At 42.0% G+C, this 25,836-nt stretch overlaps 1 protein-coding gene across 1 annotated transcript in view; it reads left to right on the top strand.

Annotated features, from left to right (window-relative positions):
* The window catches only part of LOC136858224 (lysine-specific histone demethylase 1A), a 149,664-nt gene extending 131,544 nt beyond the window's left edge, over positions 1-18,120 (top strand). The window contains exons 5-6 of the mRNA XM_067137613.2: positions 11,105-11,487; positions 16,691-18,120. Of these exons, the coding sequence (XP_066993714.2) occupies positions 11,105-11,424 (320 nt within the window). The 3' untranslated portion in view covers positions 11,425-11,487; positions 16,691-18,120. The remainder of the gene's footprint in view (positions 1-11,104; positions 11,488-16,690) is intronic.
* The last annotated feature ends 7,716 nt before the right edge of the window (positions 18,121-25,836 follow it).

Genomic DNA, 25,836 nt, shown 5'->3' with positions numbered 1-25,836 from the left:
TCTAATCTAACCCTAGCCTTTATTAACACTTGGATAACCCTAATAATTACGTACAAACCAAAAGCAACTCGCTGTACAATTACGATGTCATATCTCGTCATAACATTTTATAAAGTTTGCGCACCCTTCACAGACAAAACAATCATCACTACCACCGCTCTGTATTTTGGACAACCCTGAATTTGACTAACCTTGCTCATTATACTCTAAGTTCGCGGTCTCAAATGTACATTACGACCTTGAGATCACAAATTCACAGTATCCAACTACTCGCACGTTATTCCCGGATGGAAATTTCAACTAGATTCCGTAATTATTTATCTGTTGCCACGAATGCAATCACAATCCTACACGTAAACCACTACATGTTCCGTTATACAAACTGTTCCCCCTCGATCAGCTGCCGGTCTCGATACAAATGACCCTTTCCTGTCTGTCAGTTACGATATGAAACATCTGTTCATCTTGCCTGACTGACCTCAAAGAATGAAACATTTAACTTCGCAAAAGGACTAATTACAAAATGCGATATATTCTGACCAACCAAATATGCACATTGATTTACTTTTACAAGTCCCACAATAATTGTACACATCGCAAAATAATACCGGCGCGGATTCTCGTATTCTGCTTTCCATTCCCAACATTATAAAATCTTCCTCGGGCTTCCACAAGTCCCGGCTTCATTGACAGGTCTCCAACACCTGATTCACAAATCTCATCTCGACTCACACGACAAAACTAACCTCTATTTCCCAAACTCACGACTATCACTGACAAAAAACTGGAATAAAAATCCCTACTAGAATCCACGACGTCTAATAACGCACAATGATTTAATAATGAATAACTTCGCCTAAAATGATATCGTATTTTAATAACTGGATTTTCACGAAAATGACTTACAAAATTTCCTGATATTATCGTCACTCAGACACGGTTTAAACGGACATAGAATACACTACACTCTTGACAAATTCATCGACATGCGTTACTCAACACTACGTACAGCGCTTCCATCCGATTGAAAATGGGTAACCACGAATCCCTTCTGCACCAACTCCATCAAAATTCCAATTGAAAATGTTACATCGAATGAACATCTTAATTTGACATCCCAAAATATAGGCAGTAAACGCACGGAAACGATGGTCTACATTGGACGTGATATCACTTTGAAACCCTATTTAATAACTTTTTACAACATCATACGGCACTCGCAAGACTTCAAAAATTTATCAAGTGAAAAATAAAAACAAATGACCCTTTATCGTCGTATTCTGACATTTACAAAAACCACATAGGGGCTACCAACTGCGTCGTATATACCCCCTACAAATACATATGAGTTAGACATCGTGAAACAAGATATAGTAGGTGGTAAGATGGTAAGTCACATACCTTAAGTCACGCCAGCATTCATCTTAGGGCTCACCTGTGACCCTGTGACCCTGACATTTTTATTTAGCCATTTTTATATTTCTGGCTGTACAGATCATCATATTCTTCCGGTTTCCTGGAAATAAAGCATAAAACAAAAGAAAATGCCCTTCACTTGTTCTTGTTGATCGCATACGACGGACTGTAATTATTTCCCGCACACGAATTACTTTCTTTACCACACACAATTAATACAAATTTATTCGGTACCTTTACCGTCCTTTTTGTACATTTTTTTCCACTCAAGATAAAAAACTGTCTCCACATGGAGTCAAGACCCCAGCCACATCGGCTAAAATCTATTGGTTGGACTTGGTCTACTTTTGTCGTTCGATTTTACTGAGCAGTTCAACCCTCCGTCTTCAGCCTCGTGATACAAAATGCAGGGGCTTCATCATGGCGTCCCTTCTTATTTATAGAAACTACCCCCTCTCTCCGGGCATTTTTCTTTGCCGCCAATAAAATTTCCGTAACTTTCCTGACTTTACTGAACTGTAATTACAAGAGTTTTGAAGGTAACCACATACTTGGTACATTGCCGGCGGTAGTGTTCATGGACATTTAAAATTTATACATATCCAATTAGCTGGATAAATGACCTCATTTGATAGGCACTATATTTTTGTCGACTTGGTGTGGGTAAGCGAGACACGCGCGTCCTTCTGAAATAATCCACCGAAATGACTTAGATTCTTCCGCGGTCGACACGTGCGAATGACGTCGCCTCTCAGAGCGTGGGACAGAAGGTAGCCACCCCAACGCAACGTGTCACTCCCATGATATCGAGAAATCGAACTTCTTCTTCCAATTGACAATTTAATACATAATATTCTTAGGGCACAAAGGTCATGGGTTCAATATGTAGGTCATTATGTATGTCGCGATTCCATTCATACCACTGCACACCAGTAATTATGCGGAGTGCACGATTTTGCAAGCGCTGAAAATTATTAAGGTGCGTTGTGGCTGCGATTCCCCAGACGGGACTGACATATTCGAGGATTGGCCGTATGGAGGATTTGTACAGCAACAGCCTGTTTTCTAAGTTGAACCCTTTTCGGCTTTCATAATTGGTATTTCGTAGAGGCGTCGAAACGCCTGGGCCGAGATTGTATCAATATGATGTCTAAACGTCAATCCTCTGTCCAGGGAAACACCCAGGTATTTGGTGACATCGGACAACTGGATCACCTCACCGAAAAAGATGAGTGGTAGAGGGGCAGAACGGGTATGCTTGGAGAAGAGAGTAGCACTAGGCTACTGTTAGAAACGTTAATTTTAATTCTCCACTGTCGAGCCATGGTTCGATAGTGGAGAGGGCTTCTGGGAGATAATTTTGAACTCTGGGTGTTGTCGGCGGATGATAATACTGGCGGAGCAATGGCAATGTGGGTGGGCCAGCGGTAAGAGGAACAACAGAGCTGGCGAATTTTTGAGGCTCGCCATAAGGAAGTTCTTAAACTAGGCTCAGCGAGATGTAAAATCTGACATTTAACACTAACAGTGAGAAGAAGTTGAATGACACTACTCGAAAAAGATGGCCAGTTGCCATGGCAACGATGCCTGCGATGCCATATTTTAGGGATGCTATCGCCATTGGCTTAACTTACTGTCAGTTGTCAGTCGCTTTTGCAATCTATATTGTACCAGGAACTGTTCTAGCCAGGTACCTTACTTTTAAAATTCCAGGAATATTTGGAAAAGAACGGCAGTAATATGTGTTCATGTGCCCGACATCTTGTGCGAGCTCGATACGAAGTTCCTCGTGGAAAGCAGGACACGTCACGAGCGATGAACGTGTGGGTGACGTCAGTACCACATGTTGTATGCCTTTCTCTCGAATGTAGTAGAAATGTTTTTTCTAAATTTTTAACACATGAAGATATAGAAATGAGACATACTTCGTCGTTCAGCTAGTGTTCTGAAGGCAAACATACGTGAATCTCAATAAATTCCATCAAGGCGTTCAAGAGATATAAGCGAGTAAAGAAGCCACATTTTTCCTAAGTGACGTGGCGAGTAACCTTGGCCTTACGGAATATAAGCAGCGGACAAGACCGTAGCAAACCAAGGTGCCGCAGATGCGCCGCCTCCCACTTGTCCCGCGACTGCCCCCACGGCAACGACCCTGCGTACTCCAAGTGCGCCAACTGTGGGGAGAAACACGCGGCCAATTTCAAAAACTGTCCCAGCCTCAGGACCTCCGTAGCCGTCATTCAAGGCAAAGGGCCAAAGGGTAATAAGCGTGGCAACCCTAAAGCCCAAGCAAGCCCTTCAGGCAAAGGCGCATCACGCAAAAATAAACCAGGCCAGTCAGGCAAAGAGGACCCTTCAGGTCCTGCAGGTCCCTCAGACACAAAGGGCCAAGAACAAGGCCCTTCAGGCACACAGCGCCCTTCAGGCATAAGAATATTAAATTTTAAACCTCTACGGACGGTGGGTGAACACGATCCCGGGCCCTCAGCCCAACCAGCCCCCACCACCGTTCAAACCAAGACCTCCAATCAGAACAAAAAGAAGGCCCAGACCCAGGCAAGAAATCAAAGGCAGGCTAAGACCACGCAAGCACATCCCGAGCTGCCACAGGCCCCCCCAGGCCAGCTCCACCCCCCGCAGCGAATCTGCCACTAGTAAACCAGCATTCGCACCACCGCCCCCAACGCCCGCCCCCCGCACCACACCAACCACTACACCTACACAAGAACAGGCACAGAAACCAGAAGGGAAAATGGCAGTAAAGGCGTTCAGGGAAAGGATAGAAGAGATCCTGAAAACCTTTTTCCCAAACCTGAACCTCACGGCAGCCATAACTACTGGGGTTATGATGGCCAACATGCTCCCATTTTCCTCGCTAAGGGAACTGGTTAATGCGATCGCTGACCTCCTATCCCAAGACGCCTGAACAACACGACGATGATCACAATAATAATAACAATTACACGCAGGAACTTCGAGTTCTAATATGGAACTGCCAGGGCGTCAGGTCTAGGAAATATGAACTCGAAGCATTCCTAGCCGCGAACACCATACACGTAGCTTTCCTAACAGAAACCTTCCTCCCACCGGGGAAGAAGTTCACCATACGAAGCTATAAAATACATCGTAGCGACAAGGCAAACAATGTCGGAGGAGTGGCAGTTCTGGTAAGGAAGGACATTAAACATATGGAAATAGACTTACCAGAACTGGTCGAGCTGGAGGCATGCGGAATTGCCATGCCAGTGCGAGGAACACTCGTCAATATCATATCGGCATACTCCAGACCTAAACATCTAAACACACAAGACATCGAATCGGTACTAAGGCTAAATCGAAACACGATACTAGGAGGCTGTATAACCACATGCTATCCCAGGACTATGTGGTAACAGCCCCCAGCGAACCCACGTTCCTAGTGCCAAACGAACAGGTCGATGATATTCTAAACATAGCCCTACTGCGAAATATTCCTCAAAGACACACCATAAAGGTCATTAACGACCTAGGGTCGAGGCATCAACCAGTAATATTTACACTGGCAGCGAACCCGGAGGAATATGAGAATAACCCCAAGCGCCGACTCAACTATAAAGCAGCCAAATGGGGTAAATTTGAAAGAAAACTCGATTCACTCATACTGGGGTCTGAGGACATACAAATAGTAAACCCAGCCCAAACGGATGAATCCCTAAAAACATTTATAAATGCGATCCAGGCAGCCACAACTGCGAGCATCCCGGTTCACAAACCTAGACAAAACACAAACATTGAATTACCGGCCCACATTAAGGATCTAATACGACAGCGCAACAGACACAAGCGCAACTGGGCCCGGTACCACCGCGATGAAGACCGGATACGTAAAAATGAACTCAAGGTCGAAATCGAAACCGGAATAATGGAGTATAGGTCTCAGATCTGGAATAACAAACTGAGTACGTTTGACACTAATACCAGACCGGTTTGGAACTTAGCGAGATATTTCACGCGAGAACCACACGTGATCCCAACAATTAAGGGACCTAACGGACCAGTATACCAAAACCAAGATAAAGCCGAGGTGATAGCCGACTCACTGGAAGAGGCCTTTTCGCCCAACGACGAACCGTCAGAACCCGCCTTCATTAGGCAAACAGAGGCCAAGGTAGCGGAATTCCTAGCAAACGCACCTAAGCCCTAGGTTAAGAAGACTAATATCCACGAAATTAAGTGGATAATAGATCACCTTAATCCGAAGAAGGCACCCGGCCCAGACGAGATACAGAACATAATTTTAAAAAAGCTAACTCCGAAAGCCCTCGCACTACTCACTAAAATATACAACGCAATGTTCCAATTGCAGTATTATCCAGAACAGTGGAAAAAGGCGAGAATCCTTGTATTTGGCAAACCAGGCAAGGACAAATCTAACCCTAATAACTGCAGGCCCATCAGTCTCCTGGACGCCCTCAGCAAAGTATTCGAGAAAATACTGCTGAAAAGGCTCATAGCACATATCAAGGAAAGAGGAATCATTCGAAACGAACAATTCGGTTTCAGGAACGGCCACTCCGCCCCGCAACTGCTTACCCGAGTCCTAGAACAAGCGACCATCGGTCTAAACAAGCGGAGGGACACAGGCACGGTATTCCTTGATATCCAGAAGGCATTCGATAAAGTCTGGCACGAAGGCCTATTAGCGAAATTAATAGACCTTGAATTCCACCCAGGGTACATAAGATTAATTAAATCATACCTGGAAGGCCGAGAGTTCCAAGTAGACGTTCATAACACACTGTCAAGCACGCGACCGATCAGGGCGGGCGTAGCCCAAGGGTCACTAATAGGGCCAATCCTGTTCATTCTATTTACGAATGACACGCCGACAGCGGAACTCACTACCACGCACCTCTACGCGGATGACACTGCTATCACAGTACAACACTTTCAACTAGCATGCACCCGAAAGAGACTACAAGTAGCACTGCGAACCCTCGAGCCCTGGCTAACCAAATGGCGTATCAAGGTCAATGTAGACAAATGCCAAGCTGTAATGTTCACTAGGAAGAACAGACGCACACACAGGCCAGCCAATATAAAACCGCTCAAACTATTCAATCGAGATATAGCATGGCACGACAAGGTCAAATATCTAGGAGTAGTCCTAGATAGAAAGCTAACCATGCTAGATCACATTAAAGAGATTCAGCAGAAAACACACGCACGACTGTCACAGCTCTATCCCATACTGAACAAAAGATCCAGTATTAACAAGAGAGTAGCAATCAACATGTACAAGGCCCTAATTAGGCCAATAATAACGTACGCAGCCCCCGCCTGGGACTACACTGCTAAGACAAATCTGGATAAGCTGGAGCTAATACAAAACAAATGCATTCGAGCAGCGGCTAGACTCCCGTACGACACGCCAATACGCCATCTACGCTCTATTGCGAAAGTCAGCTCGATAAGGCAACACGTACGAAAACAAACACTCCGAATGTAAAAGAAGTCATGGGGTAGTAAGGTCAACCCACTTGTCAGTGGAATCGGACGCTATGACGTCGACCTATACAAAAAATACCCCACGCCGAAACACATTCTGTTCAGCCACAGGGTTAGGAGGCCGGGGGGCCAAAACCGCCCTCGCTCCTAAGCTGACACCTACCCACTACACCGCTCCACTTAATATTGCGCCCACACACCACACTGCAGCACCTGTATATATGCACATACCTGATCACCTATATCCTAGATTAAGCTATACTACTATGATTATGCTATGTTATATTTTTGTTATGTATGTTATGTTATGTTACAGACCTAGCCACCACCGGTAATCAAGCGAGGGAGGATTGAGATAAGAAATGCATGAAGACGAAGGCAACTCAGCCTTAATAAGGGACGACCCAATCCACCCCCGCCCCTTCCATCGACAAGGGAGTGGACAGATAACCCACCCTGATAATATCACTTAATTATACGATGGACTTGTTTTACAGGACACGAGAGCGGAAGAAAGCGGCCCGCACTCTAAAGTCTTAAATGTATATATGTACAAATTGTTGCAGAGACAAGTGTGTTCCAACAACACCGCATAAAGGGACATCGACAGGCGGAAGAAGATAGCCCCTTGCATTACGTAAGGCTTGGCTTTAATTCCCCCCTCTCCAAAAGGAGACTTGGCACCAGGGACTGCTGGCTGCTGGGCAATGGGACGAACCTGTGGCCCAGAGCCCAGACGCTACCAGACCCGAGCCGCACCAGGCAGTGACAAGAAGGTCTGATCCCCTCAATAACAGGAAATGGCAAGGAAATGGTTATGTTTGCATGACACATAATCCTAACTAACACAACCTCTGGTCTATCTCCAGCCCACGTCCTTGCATGTGCTATCAAAAGAAGTCAGGTTTTACATGTAGGCTCTTTCTTCTTTCTGCCTATGTGGTTTTTCCCTGACCCTTCAATACCATACTTCAACACCATATACCGAACACAATCTCGCCTGGTAACGTGTCTGACATGGAAACAGGCAGATACTCCTTGTATCACTTCCCACTCTACCCAGCTCTCTCTTTTCTACTTAGAAATTAATAGCATGTCGGAGGCCATGCAGATTGAGTCGATGGTCACGGCGGGGGAGCGGGCTACGGTGCCTCCCGTAAAAAAAAGTAGCAAACCAGTTCAAGCCCTTCACAGCTGGCTCGCCTGTCGTGCTGCTCGCGACAAGTGAAGTCGAACTCAGTGTTCATTCTGCCGGAACGCCGTAATAATATAAATTTCAACAGCAAGTTGACACTTAGTTTATGTGAATACCAGTGAGTAACCTATAAATTGTAGGACTTACAATTCGTCAGGGACATTCGAACTTCGGAAATTAACGTGTTTGTAACATCGAAGTCATAAGAATTGTAATATTTCGCCAATATTTGAACTTACCAAATATCTCGATTTTCGTGTGAATAACTTTAACAAACTTGAAGTTAGTACGGCTACTTTAAATTGTAATGGTCTTGAACTGTTTCAACTTAGAACATCTTGAGTGTAGGTTTGCAACAGATTGACTATTTTGAGTATTACCAAAGCCTAAAACACTTTAACTTGTGCATAAAGACTGTTCGCTAATTATCTTAACAGACTGTACCATTTAAAACAACCCGTGTGAATAGACTGTACAATGAACTGTAAATATGCCGTAATACATTACGCATACTTCGTAATTCAGTGTCATCGTGACAATATGATTCGTACACGAATATTTAAGGAACTATGATAGTGAGAAGGAACATTACGATATGTTACGAGAGAGAGCTATTTATTTATTTCTTTACTGTGAAAGTGAGTCATGATAAACTGTGCTTCGAATGAGGGTCATTTCTGACAATACGAACGATGTGCAGTAAGTGTAAAAATGAACTATGCATGGAAGTGTGTTTTCTCATTTTCCAATTATCGCAACTTACGAGAAGAAACAGTGCTTCGACACATTTCTCATCTGCTGAATGGTGATTATTTCTGAGACAGTTATAATCGGTTCTAACAGCACAAATCAAATGGTGCACATATCAACACAGGACACTCTATCAGTAGCCTAGTCAGATGGACTTTCTCGTGTTAAAGCCACTCTTTTATTAACATGAGAAATCCTGACTCGAGACGACGGAGAACGACGTAGATCGATGGAGAACGACGTAGATCGACGAAGACCGACGGAGATCGACGGAGATTTGATGCATATCAACGCGGAACGTGGACTTGGTACTACGAGGGACAGTTCCAGGGCCGTGGTACTATGGAGCATCGTGGTGCTTGCTGTTAGCTGAGTTCCAGATTGCTGCTTGCGGGACAGTATTCAACAGTTCGAGCTCAACAAGAAGACGTATGTCAGGTGATATAAGTGTCTTTTCATTCAGAAACATAATTCTGACTTTCAACAGAATTCTTATAGACGGTGCCATTGCTGACAAAGAACATTAACTCAATTCAAAAGCTCACTTAATTAACGCTTCACAGCACTTAAAAGTAAAGACAGACTTTTAGAAGACAGTGTGCTCTCGTAATATCGTATGTTCTCACTTGTTGGAACTTTAGAATTTCAATTCAGTGCTTCATTCGTAGTGAAAGCTTACCATAAACTCTTAATTTGCAATATTCGCGTAAAGTGTATAATAAGTAACGTAAAATAGAACAATACTCAGAACTTTCTACCAGAAGATCGGGTTTAATTTTAAGTGTTTTGTATTTGAGTATAAATAGTTTGGTGTGTTCACAAGGAGAAATCATAAAATTTACTTTATTTAATTTACGTAGAAAATACACCCTGAAATCACAAGTGCTAATAGGAAGGACTTTAGGATTTCTTACTTACACCATGCTTTATTATTATTTACATCAAGAAAGTCATGATGGACATAACTAATTGAAAAAGAAGATTATTCAGTTGTATTTTATACGATCAACATAACTTTTTCGATAATTTGTTGTTGGAATTGTGGTATATTTTCCAATAAATATCTATGATCACTACAAATCAGCGATATAATAGGGTAACTTTTCATAGATTGAATAAATGGAAGAAAGTTATAAAATCTATTATTTCGCTTTGCGATCTTCCCTCTCTGTACTTTCTCCTAAGGACTAGGCACCCCTTATAGCAACCTCATGCTCTTTGAAATCAATTTTTTCTGGTACAGTATATTTCAAAAAATATATATATATGAAAACTAAAGTCAGTCAGTCTGGCCATTATATCCGGTCGATTTCCATCATTTTTAACTGAAAGGTATTCATGCACAGATTTGTCATCAGGTACTATAAATCACTTAACTTCCGCCTTCCTCAAATTATTTGATTTTTCAATTTTTTGTCTCTTTGAAGCAATAATATATTCAGTTCTAATTAAGGTACGGAGTTCATTTTGGTCTAAGAACACTCAGTGGATCAAGCGCTTTCTTTTGAGGTAATTACTCTTTAAATTGGTAGATTCTGAGAAAAGTTATGAGTACATTTATTTCCATGACGAATATCTTTGAAGTACTTTTCAGCAGTTCGGCGCGTAGTGTGTTCCAAGGGACATTTAATTCAATTTCTTTGTGTGATGTATTTTCAAGTGTTTTGTTGACATAATATTACATTCTATTACCACAGCAGATCATGTGCTTTATTTCATTAACTCGAAACTTTGCACTTACATTCCGTGAGGATAGTAACGAACAAAACCATACTTTGTACATTGCGGGCGGAGCCAGCGGGAAACTGCTAGTTATTAATTTATTTTACGTGTGTGTTTCTCGAATATTAGTTTTGTTGTCAATTAATCAGTGACTAGTTATACTATCCCCAAGGAACATACTACCAGAGCGTTGGGTATGAGAAATAATACTCTTTGGATGATCTGAAAGAAGAAATTCACGTTCGCAGAAGACAAGTTATCCACTCCAAGTTTAATTGCTATTCTGACTGATTGTAGGCTGTTATTTTTTTAATGAAGGGCACGCTCTGTGGCAGAACTGGGAAGGATGTGATTTGATCCTGCATGATGGGCACGTGTGTAAATTGTGTGTATGTATGTATGTATGTATGTATGTATGTATGTATGTATGTATGTATGTATGTATGTATGTATGTATGTATGTATGTATGTATGTATGTAAGTATATAGTACTGATCATGGCCTCTGTAATGTATACCTTTCTTGCTGTTCCAGGAGAACACACTATCAGGAACTACCCCGCCACAGTCCACGGTGCCTTCTTGAGCGGACTACGGGAAGGAGGTCGTATATCGGACCAGTTTATGGGCTGCCCGTATGCACCACCTCCCAGCTCTGTTCCTCGTCAACCACCCCAGACTGGGCCAGTAGGTTCTACTAACTCAGCGACTGCCGCCTCTACAACAGGTTCTGGGCCTCAAGGTCCAGTAATTGGAGCTGCAGCACCGACTGCGGCACCAGGTTCAGCTCCTGTTGGCACCGTGCTGGGCACCTCTCTGCCCGGTTCTTTGCCACCCCCGCCAGCCAGTGCCTGACGACCGCCTCCTGCCCTTCCATGAGGGGGCAGTGTCTTGGGCATAGGCAATCCTCCTCAGCGTGTAAGTTCCACCAGATTGTACGCATATTATTTCCCATTTAGCTTGAGATCATAAATAACATGCAGCTTTATATGTTGTAGGGCTTGTTTTACACTTTATTTTCTGTACGTCCGGGTATGGTTCACATTTCACTTTTGAATGGTGACGTGTAACTAGTGTCTTGTTCCACCGTTTGGTAGCAGCATACGCAAAGGAGCGAACGAATGCACTCGTCATAGCCATTTCATAACAACATTGTCAGCATAGGAGCAGACAACATGGAAAGCAATCGTCAGGGACAGCGTTATATGACATGGTTCCTACGGAAACCACTGCAGAAATTCATCGGCACTTGATGGCAGTCTGTGGAGAACATGCGCCGTCACGGAAAACAGTTTACAACTGGGTTGAAGATTCGAAATCAGGCCATACTCGGTGGACAAGGGAACCAGTTCTGGAAGGATTGTGACAGTGTCAACACTAGCCAACATTTCCCGGGTCGAACAGACCATCCAAGGAAACAAATACATCACATTTACGGAAATAGAGGCAGCGAGGAGTATTAGCCAAAACACCCTGCACCTTGCGGCCATTTACAGTTGGGGAAGTTGCCATCTACGTGGGTGCCTAGACTCTTGTCTGCAGACGAGAAAGCAGAGGCGTGTGGACGTGTGCAGATAACTTTTGCAACGCCATGTTCAAGATCCAGCCGACTTCATGGTTAGGCTTGTGACTGGTGATGAGCCGAGAGACCACTGTTGCTGGAGAGACTGACACATCGATGGCGTAAGTGCATGCGGTTACAAGAAGATCATGTTGAGAAGATAGATGTAACAACTGATGTATAATCCACTTCATTTGGGTAGAAAAAATAAAGTGTAAAACAATATAGTACGCCCATCGTATATCGCTCTTTACGGGTAGTTGCTGAATTTCAAAAAGGAGGAGGCGAATATTCCCAGTAAAGTGAACAACGCTCAAGGAAAATTTCATTGCCCCCTAAGGGAGATTTCATTTTAAATTTCGTGTAACTAGTGCTAGCCCTCCGACTAGAGTAGGTGGCATCTGCCGCGTAAGAGAAACAATTTTTTTGCTATTGGCTTTACGTCACACCGACACAGATAGGTCTTATGACGGCGATGGAACAGGAAAGGGCTAGGACTGGGAAGGAAGCGGCCGTGGCCTTAATTAATGTACAGCCCCAGCTTTTGCCTGGTGTAGAAATGGGAACCCACGGAAAACCATCTTCAGGGCTGCCGACAGTGGGGTTCGAACCCACTATCTCCCGAATACTGGATACTGGCCGCACTTAAGCGACTGCAGCTATCGAGCTCGGTGTAGGAGAAACTACGTGTTGGTGTGGTGGAATATAATATTGTGTGTGATTTCTTACGATTTAGGAATACTGAAGACAGCAGAAACAGTTGGACCAAGGATATTAACTATTTAACCTTCTGAACCGAAGGCCTCCATGCTAACCATTCAGCCAATGAGTCGGATACCCGAAATCCGAATGAGAGAGTATTTTCCTCCGGAATATTTTACCCGGGAGGAAGTCATCATAGGTAGATCATTCATTCATTCACATAGAGAGAGCTGCATATCCTCGGACGATAGGTACGGCTATAATTTCCCGTTCTTTCAGCCATGCAGTATTATAAACGTAACTAATCTTTGTTAAATATTACTACCGAAGTTTTCTCCAAAATAGTCAATGTACAGGCACACGGTCGTTACGATTTTATTTATTTAGATAAGGGATCTGCTCCACGTATGACACTTTTTGGGCTATGCCCGATGATCTTAGCGTGCAAAACCGTCCGTTAATGATATCTCCCTTATTAATTCTCCTATCGAAAAAAAGCGCATGAGAAAAAAGTTTTAGAAATGGATTTCCATCAAGGTTGGTCGATTTCCAGTCGGGGTGGTCTTGTATATATTGTATGAGAGTAAAATCACTGTTTCGGAATTTTTTTTTTTTTTTTGGTATTTGTTCGGGGCGTGTCGACTTAGAAAGATCTTTATCCCCTACTGTCACCATATATGAGGAACCTGTGTGTATTTGTAAATGGTGGAAGTGTAATGTGTTGAATGTGAGGAAAGGAACTTTAAGGACGACACAAACACCGAGAGTCCCCAGGCCAGGGATATTAATCATTTACAATTAAAAACCCATTACCAGACCGGGAATCGAACCCGGGGCCGCTGGGTGAGAGGCGGTCGCGTTGCACCCTACACCGCGGGGCCGGACTTCGACTCCCTATAAACCCCACTCCATTCCGGGAATTTGACATTGCATGGAACTAAAACCATACCTTTGGACAGGTGGATGCCAAATATGAAGTTTGGTTGAAATATTTCCAGTAGTTTTCAAGTTACAGGAAATACGCTTTACTCGCACACACTCTTTAGTTAAGCCCGGTGGGACTTGTACCAAAAAACGTTTCTTTAATGATGCCTTCCTTATTAATCCTTGTATCGAAATGATGCACATGAGAAAAGTTCAGAAATTGGTTTCCATTAAGGCAGACTGATTTCCATTAACTTTGTTTGTGTATATTTTGTGGGAGTGCAAAATCTCGGTTTCGGTTTCGTATAAACCCTCAATCAGTTCAGAGATTTAGAAACAATATTGGCCCTAAAACTTACCTAAGGACAGGTGGATTCTACATATGAAGTTTGGTAGAAATATATCCAGTAGTTTTCAAGTTATAATAACTCAAACAAACAAACAGACCAAAATAAGCTGATGGACATAACTACACCTGAAACGGATAACTGTACGGAAATTTCGCCAAAATAGTCAGTGCACAGATACACGGTCGTTACGATTTTATTTACATAGATACTGGCCTGGTGTTCAAAGTAGACACGTGTGTGAATGTAAGCAAGGCCAAGGAGAGATTCTGCTTAAACATTTTAAACTGATAGCTAGAGTTAATCTGCTGAGATACTTACTGTTTCTGTATCCACATTGCCATATTCTTATAATTATTGTGAATAGCACCAAAGTTGTTTTGCTATTTACAGGGCCAATTTCTAACAGCTTCAATCTGCCGACACACTTTTCATGGTTACTGGATCCACATTTCCATACTATTATCACAATAATAATTGTGAATAGCTCCTAAGTATTTCTTTCGCTTTTTACAAGAGATCCTGTTTAAACAGTTTTAACTCATTACTTGGTACACATATGGCTTACTGCCTGGAGAAAAGCACTGTGAGGTTAAGACGACAGAAGTGGGGAGGGGATGACATAAAAAAATAATGGAAAATAGTGTCGAATACATATTTTAGGAGTCACTGAGATGAACGCTGACATTCCGCATGTCGTTTACGTCCAATGCATCAGCATGGGAATGAGAAGGGACGGAAAAAAGAACAAAATGGCCGATATTATGCATGAAAGTATGTATGTTCCAGCATAGCTCTCAACCAAACTGGTACACATATGACTTACTATCTGGAAAAAATACTGCGGAGGTAAAACATCCCTATCACCCCTAGGGAAGGGGATGACATGTAAGTATAATCTAAACGAGCGATATTTATGTCAAGTCCATAGTTTTCGGGTACTATGACACTCTAAATGCTGTTTAAGTCATGATTTAGCCCCAGTCAGAATGGAAGCTGAGAAGGAGTGAAAAAATATGACGGAGATTACGGATGTATGTGTGTATTTTTCAGTATACCTTTTAACCGAACATGGTATACATATGAGTTACTATCTAAAAAAAAACACTGTAGGGGTAAAAAACCTCTAGCATCCCTTGCGATGAGGGTGAGGAGGAGGTGACATGTACAAATAATCGAAAACAACCAATATCAATGTTGAATCCATGGTCTAGTGGGTTGCTGAGATGAATAGTGACACTCTGAATGCCGTTTCAGTCCAAGTTCAGCCACCATAGGCATGGCGATTGAGAAGAGATGAAAAAAGTATGTCCTAAATGGCCGAGATTACGGATATGTGTGTGTGTTCCAGCATAACTGTCAACCAAACTTGGTATACGTATGACTTACTCTATGGAATAGATAATGCGGTGGTAAGACACCACAAGTAGCTCTAGGGGCGGGAGTTGAAAGGGGGTGAAATGTAAAAAATAATATGAAACACTCCGTATTAATGAAAAATCCATAGTTTTCGGGGTTGGTGAGATTAATTGTGACACTCCGGATGCCGTTTAAGTCCAAGTTCAGCCTCCATCGGTAAGGGGTTCAGAAGAAGTGAAAAAGTGGATGTTCAAAATGACCAAGAGGAGTGTTGATTCCATAGTTTATGGGGTCCCTAGGCTGATTGGTGACTGTCCCTGTGACAGTTGGAATCGTGTACATCGTATCTGTGATGCGACGTATAAATACATACGGTTTTACTGTTTGTTTGAAACGATCAGCAACTTCCCAGACAACCTGGGGTGCCACAAGGAAATAGTTTAACGCGAAACTAAATAATCTCAAATTAAAACTTAAACTTATACACACAAAATGTTTCTAAATTTACAAAAGATTTCGTAAACTATCAGTCAATGTCACAATAAGGAAACCTACAAAAACTCATTGCAGATAGGTAATACAAATCCTGAAAGTAAGTATTAGAAAAAAGCTTACTTGAGCAGAGCCGAGCACTATCATTTTAAACAAACTCGCTCTTTGGGCACTGCAGTCAAACGAAGTATAAAGAAATTCAAAGCCAAGGTTTAGTAAGTTCTGCAGCATATATAATTGCTGATGTCACTAGGAGTTATTTTTCTTACAGGAAGGAAATTCTGAAAAATTTATCTAATTTACAATGCATTCAAGATGAGATTAACCCCATTTTGAAAGTAAAATATACATTCTCAACCCATTCACTACTTTGAAAATTAGCTATGTATAGAGGAGAATTGTATGTAAGCTAGTTATATATAACTCGGAGAGAAATTAGGTATATGACTTCTTCCTTGGGATTTATAAATATTTATGCACTATCCAGAATTATGTATAGGCCTAAAAGGTTATGTATAAAACGGTTTCTTCTGTAAAGCAAGGAACAGATGACTTCCAATTTAACAAACACATGAGGCTCTGATGGCTGTGTTTTCTTATATCTGTCAAGTTAGGAATAAATAAATAAATAAATAAATAAATAAATAAATAAATAAATAAATAAATAAATACATTTTGTGCAAAGTTGATCAATTGTACTTTGACACACATTAATATCGTTTGTATATTTTTACAGGTGCTAAAATTTTGAGCGATCTGCCACCCGTGCCCAGATGGTGATTAGTCATCATTGTGTTGACATAGTTGCTAATTACATTAATTAAAGTTGTGTTTCTTTTACTTTAAGTTTAATTTTATAATTGCATCATCTATGTTCAGTATTGATCTACATCACTTCTTGAAACCAAATATTAATTTTCTGGCTTGATCTTAATTTATATATGTTCATTTTTGACACAGATGAAGCATAAGATTAATTGCTTGAGTGATTTTCATGACTGCGTCTGCGAAATCATTGAATGGCATATTCTTCTTTGGAACCATCAGCATAAATATTAATAATGAATTCTATGTTGGTAGCCTATTTAGTGTTAAATTCTGTATAATTGTATAAACAATAGTTATGATTCATATTAGTAGACAGATTTGTGATTATTCCTTCACTTTTTCGAAGGAAGCATGCATTTCATGCATTGGGTGTGAATATTCAATTAATGTCATTTGTGCGACTGTGCCTCCGTATTTGTGCTGATTATAATTTTGTATATTTTGTATTCTCAATGTACTGGTTGATCTATTACTTATTACATTTAAAAGTGGAGCTGTTAATGTCTGCATTTTACATTTTAGGAGTTTTTCATAAGAACCATACAAATAGTGTTTTTCTTAATTCAGCTGATGACAGTATATGATATTGTCACGGATGTATTATGGTAAATAACTCTGCTTTTACATGAAGCAGACAGGACCCTTTAACTTCTACAGAACTAAATCCAGATCATTTATTGCTCTTTGGATGAGAATGTAAGAACACAGTAATCGAGCTAGTCTTGTAGATAACTCAGTGTAACTTACCTCGAGTTCATTCTAATAACTACTCTGTGCCCACTTTTGTAACATCCTTTGTTTTAGTATTTAGGTAACATATAGTATGTTGCTTCTTATTTCTTATTATTTGATAGAATGCCAAGTTTTAAATATCTAAAAGCTAATTCTGTTATCAATTATGTGTAGAACATTATTATACTCCTGAAAGTTTAGTTAATGTAAAGCGAACTCTGTTTTCTGAAAATTCAGTTGATTGAACTTGGTTCTTGTTAGAAACCTTTCGATTATATATTTTCTGAAAGCAGAGATGAATGAAGGTAATATTAATTTCCTTCTCAATGATAAGTATTATATTAATGGACTATATTAAGCTGCATAATTCATGTACTCATTTAGTGTATTTTTCCTCTCACTTTGCTTGATGTTGACCATTACCATATTAAACCATTTAATTAAAGTTTTCCACTAGGTTTCTACATAGTTATTGTATGTTACATTATCATTGAGGTGAAAGTAGAATAATACTACTAGTTGAAACATTTTAAAAATAATGTTTATGATGCCTGATAAGAAGCAGTTGCAGAGGAATGTTACTATTCATGTAATGATTGGAGAACAAATGAGAAATAAATTAACAATTTTTGACAATATTAATAATGTTCTTTGTTTCCAAAAAAGGTATAATCACATTCCAAATACAAGAATGAAAATTAAAACACGATTTATTTTATTCGCCAGCATTTGTTATTTCAGCCCTTGTGTCCTAATTTTTTTTGTGTTATAAATTTTGTTTAGAAAATATTCATGTTTTCACTATTAATGTGCCAACATTGATGACTTTTAACCTATCAGACTTCCAAACAGTGGATCAGGTGGATTTTCTATTGCTTGATAGTCATGCAGGATGCTCATTACTGCTCAGATCTTTTCTTGGGTTATGTTAATGTTTCATTTGTTAGAATTTCTTGAAAATTTCCGTATTTGGAACACGGTAAGTAAGCTTGTTTGACCGCGCAAGCATGAGTCGTCAGTCTGAATCTCAGATGTTAACATGGTGAGACAGTTATCATTGCAACACCGTATTTTCGTATGTAAAGTTTATTTTAAGTACGAGTCGGCTCAACGGGTACGCGATGTATTTGTTCAGCAATTTCCTGGTGAAGTGCCACCATCACGAGCACAGATTCACGTAAATAAATTTGAAACTACTGGCTCAGTGCTCAATAAAAACATGCGCGCACACGAACAGTTTCAACAGAGGAAAAACTAGATGACATTGATGCGAATCTTGAACGGTCACCGAAAAAAATCACTCACAAAATTAGCACAAGTACGGGTTTCTACTTGAGTACCCGTGCTGCTCCGTAGCATTCATTATAAATAGGTCAAATAACGGGTCTTGATTTGCAATTGCTCCATGCGTTGCCCTGGTACATTTTTGAAAAGTTTCTTTTAGGATTTATATTACCTACTAAAGTGACAAACTAATTTTTGTGGATTTTTGTATTGTGACATTGATATTTGCAAACTTTTGCATTTTTAGAATTATTATTGTTGTGTATTTAATTTTAAAATTTTTAAATTCTTAAAGTTTTAAATTATTCCCGGAGGAAGTATGTCCTTGTTGCAGCCCATATTGTCTGCGAATTAGATACTCCTTTCAAACAAATAATAAAAATAAATTAATTGATGGTTGTATGTGTTTACACGTCGCACAGTAGATATGATTTACACGATTCCAACTGTCACTGGAACTGCCACCAACTAGATTAGTGAATCCGAGAACAAATCCTCACACATTGGAGGAACTGAAAGAAAACTTTATGAATGAAATCAGAAACATTACAGTGGTAGAAGTCATTCGCGTAGGCCAGAATGTGGTTAGCAGACACAATGCTTGTATAACCCAGGAAGGACGACATTTTCGGCATCTTCTATAAGATAAAATTTCATAAGACAGTATATACGCTTAAAGCAGGGCGGCCACGCGCGACAGAAGTTCGGCTGAGGCACCTGCCGTAGCGCAGATTACAAATACCGTGCTTTCGGTCCTAGTTTATATGATAGACCCTGTATGTGCTGTTTCAATTTGTGACATCTAATTTTGTTCGCTTTTATTTTGATTCAATTTTCCTGAATTGTTTCACCGGGTTGTTATATTGTGCGACTTGTCTGAGTTTACTCTATTTTGTTTCCACATATTTTAGTGCCTGTTTATTTGCGTGTAATGTACACTGACTTAGCAGATGTCATGGGATAGTCACCTAATAGCGTGTGGGGCCTCCTCTGGCCCTGCGAACTGGAGTGAGACTCCGTGGAAGTGAGTCGACAAGTCCCTGGTGCCAGGCTGAGTGGCTCAGACGGTTGAGGCGCTGGCCTTCCGATCCCAACTTGGCAGGTTCGATCCTGGCCCAGTCCGGTGGTATTCGAAGGGGCTCAAATACGTCAGCCTCGTGTTGGTAGATTTACTGGCACGTAAAAAGCACTCCTGCGGGACTAAATTCCTGCACATCGGTGTCTCCGAAGACCGTAAAAGTAGTTAGTGGGACGTAAAGCAAAATAACATTAACATTAAGTCTCTGGACGCAGCTGACACCAAATCGTGTGCAGAGCGGCCGCCAATGCTGGTCTGTTCGTGGATGCAGGATCAATGGCACGGAGCCTGCGTTCCAGGACATTCCAGATATGCTCGATAGGGTTCATATCGGGGCTCCTGGGTGGCCATGGCAGTCGTTGGACCTCCGCTGCATCTTCCTGGAACCATTCCCGGGCAACGTGGGAGCGATGTGGCGGCGCGTTATCATCTTGAAATACCGCAGAACCGTCTGGGCGCTGGAAGGCCAAAAATGGGTGGAGATGGTCTCCGAGCAGCTCAACATACCGCATACCATTCAAAGTCTCTTCCAGAACAACTAGCGGGCCAATTCCATGGCAGGAAAATGCACCCTAGACCATAACAGAGACACCAGCGCCCTGTACCACACCTTCGAGGCAGGCGGGATCCATCGCTTCATGTGGTCTGCGCCATACACCATGCCTCCCATCGGCATGGTGCAGTTGAAATCCTGATTCGTCCGACCATATCACGTTACACCATTGTTTCAGAGTCCATCTCTGGTGACTGGCGACAAATGCGCGTCGTTGTGCCCGATGACGTTCGGTTAACAGTGGCACCCGCGTGCGGCGCCGGCTCCCATACACCATAGAACCCATGTTCCTACGGATTTTCCACTGAGAGACGTGTCTAGCACGGTCTGCGTTGAATTGAGCCGTGATTTGTTGCACGGTTGCCCGTCTGTCACTATTGACAATCCGTCTCAGATGTCACCGGTCACGGTCATCGAGGGTGGCTGGACGGCCGGTCGTTCGTCTGTTGTGGACTGTCACACCCGCATTCAACCATTGACGATACGCACTGGACACGGTAGAACGTGTGAAGTCGAATTCCGCACCACTTCCGAAATCGCACTTCCCATCCGTCGGGCACCGACCACCATACCCCGTTCGAACGGCGTCAGCTCACGACAACGTTCCACGTTACACCAGTCACATGCACAGCCACTGTTCACAAGTTCTCCAATACAACTGCCGCTGGCACAGGAGGCGTGTGGTGCGCAGACAACACACGTGCGCATCAGTGCTCCGCTATCCCATGACATTTGCTCAGTCAGTGTATTCTGCTTATTGAAGTGAACCTGATATTACTATTAATGGCGTATGACTTCTGGAGAGGCTTAATGCAGGTCTTTCGAGTTGACGTCCGATATACGACCTGCAGGTCAGTGTTGTTTTTTGTTATTATTGTTATTCCCGTGGTGTAGGGGTAGCGTGCTTGCCACTTACCCGAAGGCCCCGGGTTCGATTCCCGCCAAGTTAGGGATATTTACCTGGTTCTGAGAGCTGGTTCGAGGTCCACTCAACGGACATGTTTAGAATCGAGAAGCTATCTGAAGGTGAGATAGCCGTCCCGGTCTAGAAAGCCAAGAATAATGGCTGATGGGATTTGTCGTGCTGACCACACGACACCTCGTAATCTGCAGTCGTTCGGGCTGAGCAGCGGTCGCTTGGTAGGCCAAGGCCATTCAGGGCTGTAGTGCCATGGGGTTAGATGATGATGATGATTATAATAATAATAATAATTATTATTGTTATTATTATTATTTATTACATTTCAATGAGCTTGGAAGACTGATGATGGTAACACGTAATTTGATGAAGAAAGCAACGGGAAACGACCACACTCCTCATTTCACTACTATGACTCTCTTTGACATATGATCATGGAACTGTCAGGGATCCAACCAGCCTCTGGACTGAATTATTATTATTATTATTATTATTATTATTATTATTATTATTATTATTATATAATTCGCTGGCGCCATCAAGGACCACGTTAAGTCTTGTTGCATTTGACACTGAACTTGGCCTTCTTTAGAGCCCAAATTTCCCTCACTCTTTGTGAGTGGGCCTGCTTACGCTCCTCTGTCTAAGGGGCACCGTGTCTTCTCTTCGGTTGCTCGCCTCGGTTTAGCCCGTTCGTCAATATTTTCTTGCGGAAGAGATCTCTGTTAAGGGCGTCTTCAGCTCAGATATGTAGCATTTGCAGGTCATCTTTGGTATTTCTAAACCAGGGAATTGTGGTTTTGGGGTTTGAATAAAAAAAGTGAAAGATTTCTTTACTTAACTTTCTTCCGTCCATTCTTTTCAGATGACCGTAAAATCGTGCCCATCTTTTTCTGATTGTGTCGGTAATTTTCTCTATTTTGCTGCAGACTTCCTTGTTGGATCTCTTTTGATGGATTCCATTTCTGTACTTTGATCCCAAGATTCCTCTCACAATTTTGCGTTCTCTTTTCTCCAGTTCTTCAAGGAGTCCTTTGTTGGCATTTAGAGACAGGGTTTCGGATGCATATAGAACTACTGGCTTCAGAACTGTTTCATAGTGACGTATCTTGGTGTTTTGGGAAAGGCATTTTTTGTTGTAGATTGTGCGGGATGTTTGGTAGGCTATTTCCAGTTTGCGTACTCGCTCCTGAAGTGCTTCTTTGTCCAGTTCATTTTTCATGATGATCACACCCAGGTATTTGAATTTGTCTACTCGGGTGATGTTCCCGTATTTTGTATGGAGTTTTGGTGGAGCCTCTTTGATGTTAGTCATTACTTCTGTTTTCTCAAACGATATCTGCAAACCAGTTTGTTCGGCAATTTCCTTTAAAATTTCATCTTGAGCTCTAGCGGTTTCTATGTCGTTTGAGAGAACAGCAATATCATCGGCAAATGTTAAGCAGTCTGTTGCGATGCCCTTGGATTTGGTTCCTATTCTCATTGGACTGTAGTTGGTTTCCTGTAATCTCACCCGCCAGGTTCTGATGATCTTTTCAAGAACACAGTTGAAGAGTATGGGGGATAGCCCATCACCTTGTCGGACTCCTGTTTTGATGTCAAAGGAATGCGAGAGACATCCGTGGAACTTCACTTTGGATTTTGTATCGGTCAGGGTGGCTCTAATTAATGCCAGTAGTTTCAAATCAACTCCAAATTCATTTAAGATGTTTAGCAGGACTTCGCGGTCAATGGAGTCGTACGCTTTCTTAAAGTCCACAAAGACAGACACATACTGCTTGGACCTTAGTGTACAATATCTGATGATCGTTTTGAGATTCTGGATCTGTTCAGCTGTTGAGCGACCTGTTCTGAACCCTCCTTGGTATTCACCTATTTGACGTTCGACTTGTGCTTCCAAACGCTCCAGCATGGCAAGTGATAGAATTTTGTAAATCACGGGTAGCAAAGATATTCCTCTGTAGTTGCTGATGTTCTTCATGTTGCCTTTTTTGTGTAATGGATGGATCAAAGCTATTTTCCAATCTTCGGGTAGGGTCTCCTTGTTCCAAATTTCTTCTATTTGCTTTTGCAAGATATCAAGTGATTCCTCTGGGGCATATTTCCATAGTTCTGCTACTACTGAGTCTTCCCCCGGCGCTTTGTTATTTTTGAGACGGGCAATGTGGCGCTTGATTTCATCTCTGTCGGGTGGTCTGGAATCTGGGTACCTGAGTAAGGGTTCCTTGGTCTCAATGGCGCTTTGCGGTTTAGAGCAATTAAGTAAATTCTTGAAGTAATCTGCCAGAATGCTGCAATTTTCTTCATTTGACGTCGCCAGTGTGCCGTCCTTTCGCTCAAAGCATAGAGATGGTGGTTTATAGCCAGTGAGTTTGCGTTTGAAGGCTCTGTAGTACTCTCTGCTTTCATTCTTCCTAAAGTTTTGTTCTATCTTTTCAATGAGAGATTTTTCGTATTTACGTTTCTCAGTTCTGAACACCCTAGCTGCTTGGGCACGTTGGGTTTTGTAGGTTTCCCAATCATTTTCTGATTTCGTAGAGTAGTAGTGTTTCCACGCATTGAGTCTTTCTTGGAGGACTGATTCGCAGGTACTATTCCACCAGGCATGCTTTTTGCTTCTCTTGATTTCTGCAACGTCTTTGGCAGCCTCAATATTATTATTATTATTATTATTATTATTATTATTATTATTATTATTATTATTATTATTATTATTATTATTATTATAAACCACAATGTCATCACTTTAAGAATACAGACGGGGAGTTGGTCACCTGTAACCGCCGGAACGTGGAACTTTTGGCAAACTACTTTGAGCAGCTCCTCAATTGCGAAGAGCCCACGGAAAGATTACCTGTTGAAAATCCTCCAGAGATACACCTCCAATCTAACCCACCAACAATGCAGCAAGTTGGTAATGCCATCGGGCATCTTATGAACTGCAAGGCACCCGGGGAAGATGGCATCATTGCGGAAGCTCTAAAAGCAGGTGGAAATACGATCACAGAGGCCATACACCAGATCTTGATCGACTGGTGGGAGACTGGCAGGATCCCTGATGACTGAAAATCAGCTATCATACACCCTTTACGTAAAAACGGTGACCGCGGTGGTGTCAACAACTACCGAGGGATATCTCTGCTGTCAGTAGCATACAAAGTGCTGTCAAGGATTTTACTGGACAATGTAGAAAGCCAATGTGATCGAACGATTGGTGAATATCAAAGAGGATTTAGGCGGGGATGGTCCTGTACCGAGCAGATCTTCAACCTAAAAACTATTCTCTAACTAAAACAAGTAAGGAGTAAGAACATCGCTGTGGTTTTCGTCGACTTTAAAAAAGCTTATGATTCCATCGACCGCCAGACAATCTTCTCCGTACTGCAAGAACAAGGTATTGATTACAACACACGCACCCTCATCCAACAGATTCTTACGGATACAACATCTAAGGTGAAGTTCAGGCGAGAACTATCTCGGAGTTTCAAGATAAAAACTGGAGTACGACAGGGTGATGGCCTCTCACCCATTCTGTTTAATCTAGTGCTTGATAAAGTCATCATGAAATGGGAATGTACACTGAGGAATCTAGAAATCAAACCAGTTGCCATTGGAGCCGGGACCCGAAAGATTGAGATCAGGTGCCTAGCATTCGCAGATGACATTGTAATCCTAACCAACAACTCTAAGGTTGCTGTCATTGCTATAGAAGCCGTGCACGAGATAGCTGTGAAAGCTAGATTACACATATCGTACGACAAAACTAGGTACTTTGAGACTCGGCATCCCGGAAACCCCCCTTTGACGACCATACATGGAACGATTGGGAAAGTCAGTCGCTTCCGCTATCTTGGTGAATGGGTCCACCCCAATGGTAGAGACGGTACATCCATCCTAGAAAGGTGTAACAAACTCAATGCAGCGTACCAACTATCCCATAACCATTATAATAAGAGGTGCATTTCGAAAAATGCTAAGATTTATCATTACAAAACTGTTGTCAGACCACAGTTTTTGTACGCCTCAGAGACCCTCCTGATGAACAAAAAAGGCACCATGGATGATGTAGAGAAAGCCGAAAGACGTATCCTCAGGAAAATTCATGGACCGAGATTGCTCCCAGATTGAACCTACACACTTAAATCGAACTCTGAGCTGTATCGACAGTTAGAATCAGCCAATACCAGCATGCGACGTAGGAGGCTTAAGTTCTACGGACACCCACAACGAATGGACAGCAACAGGCTTACCAAGAAGATCTTCTCTTTGGTTAAAAGCTACAAGACTGGAAGCTTGTGGCTTAATGAAGTACAGAAGGACTTGGATTCGGCTAGGATTTCAGACATTGATATAGAAGATCGTTCCAAATTCTGTGCTATGGTACAGTCTTGACCGCACCACCTAGAGTTCCTAGAAGTCGGAAGCCCCTTCCCCAGGAGAGAAAGAAGAAATTATCAGCAGGGCTCAAGAGAGATCGGGAACAAAGGA

Source organism: Anabrus simplex, chromosome 1 (assembly GCF_040414725.1).
Source record: "Anabrus simplex isolate iqAnaSimp1 chromosome 1, ASM4041472v1, whole genome shotgun sequence".
NCBI lineage: Eukaryota > Metazoa > Arthropoda > Insecta > Orthoptera > Tettigoniidae > Anabrus > Anabrus simplex.
This window is presented reverse-complemented; position numbering and strand designations above follow the sequence as displayed.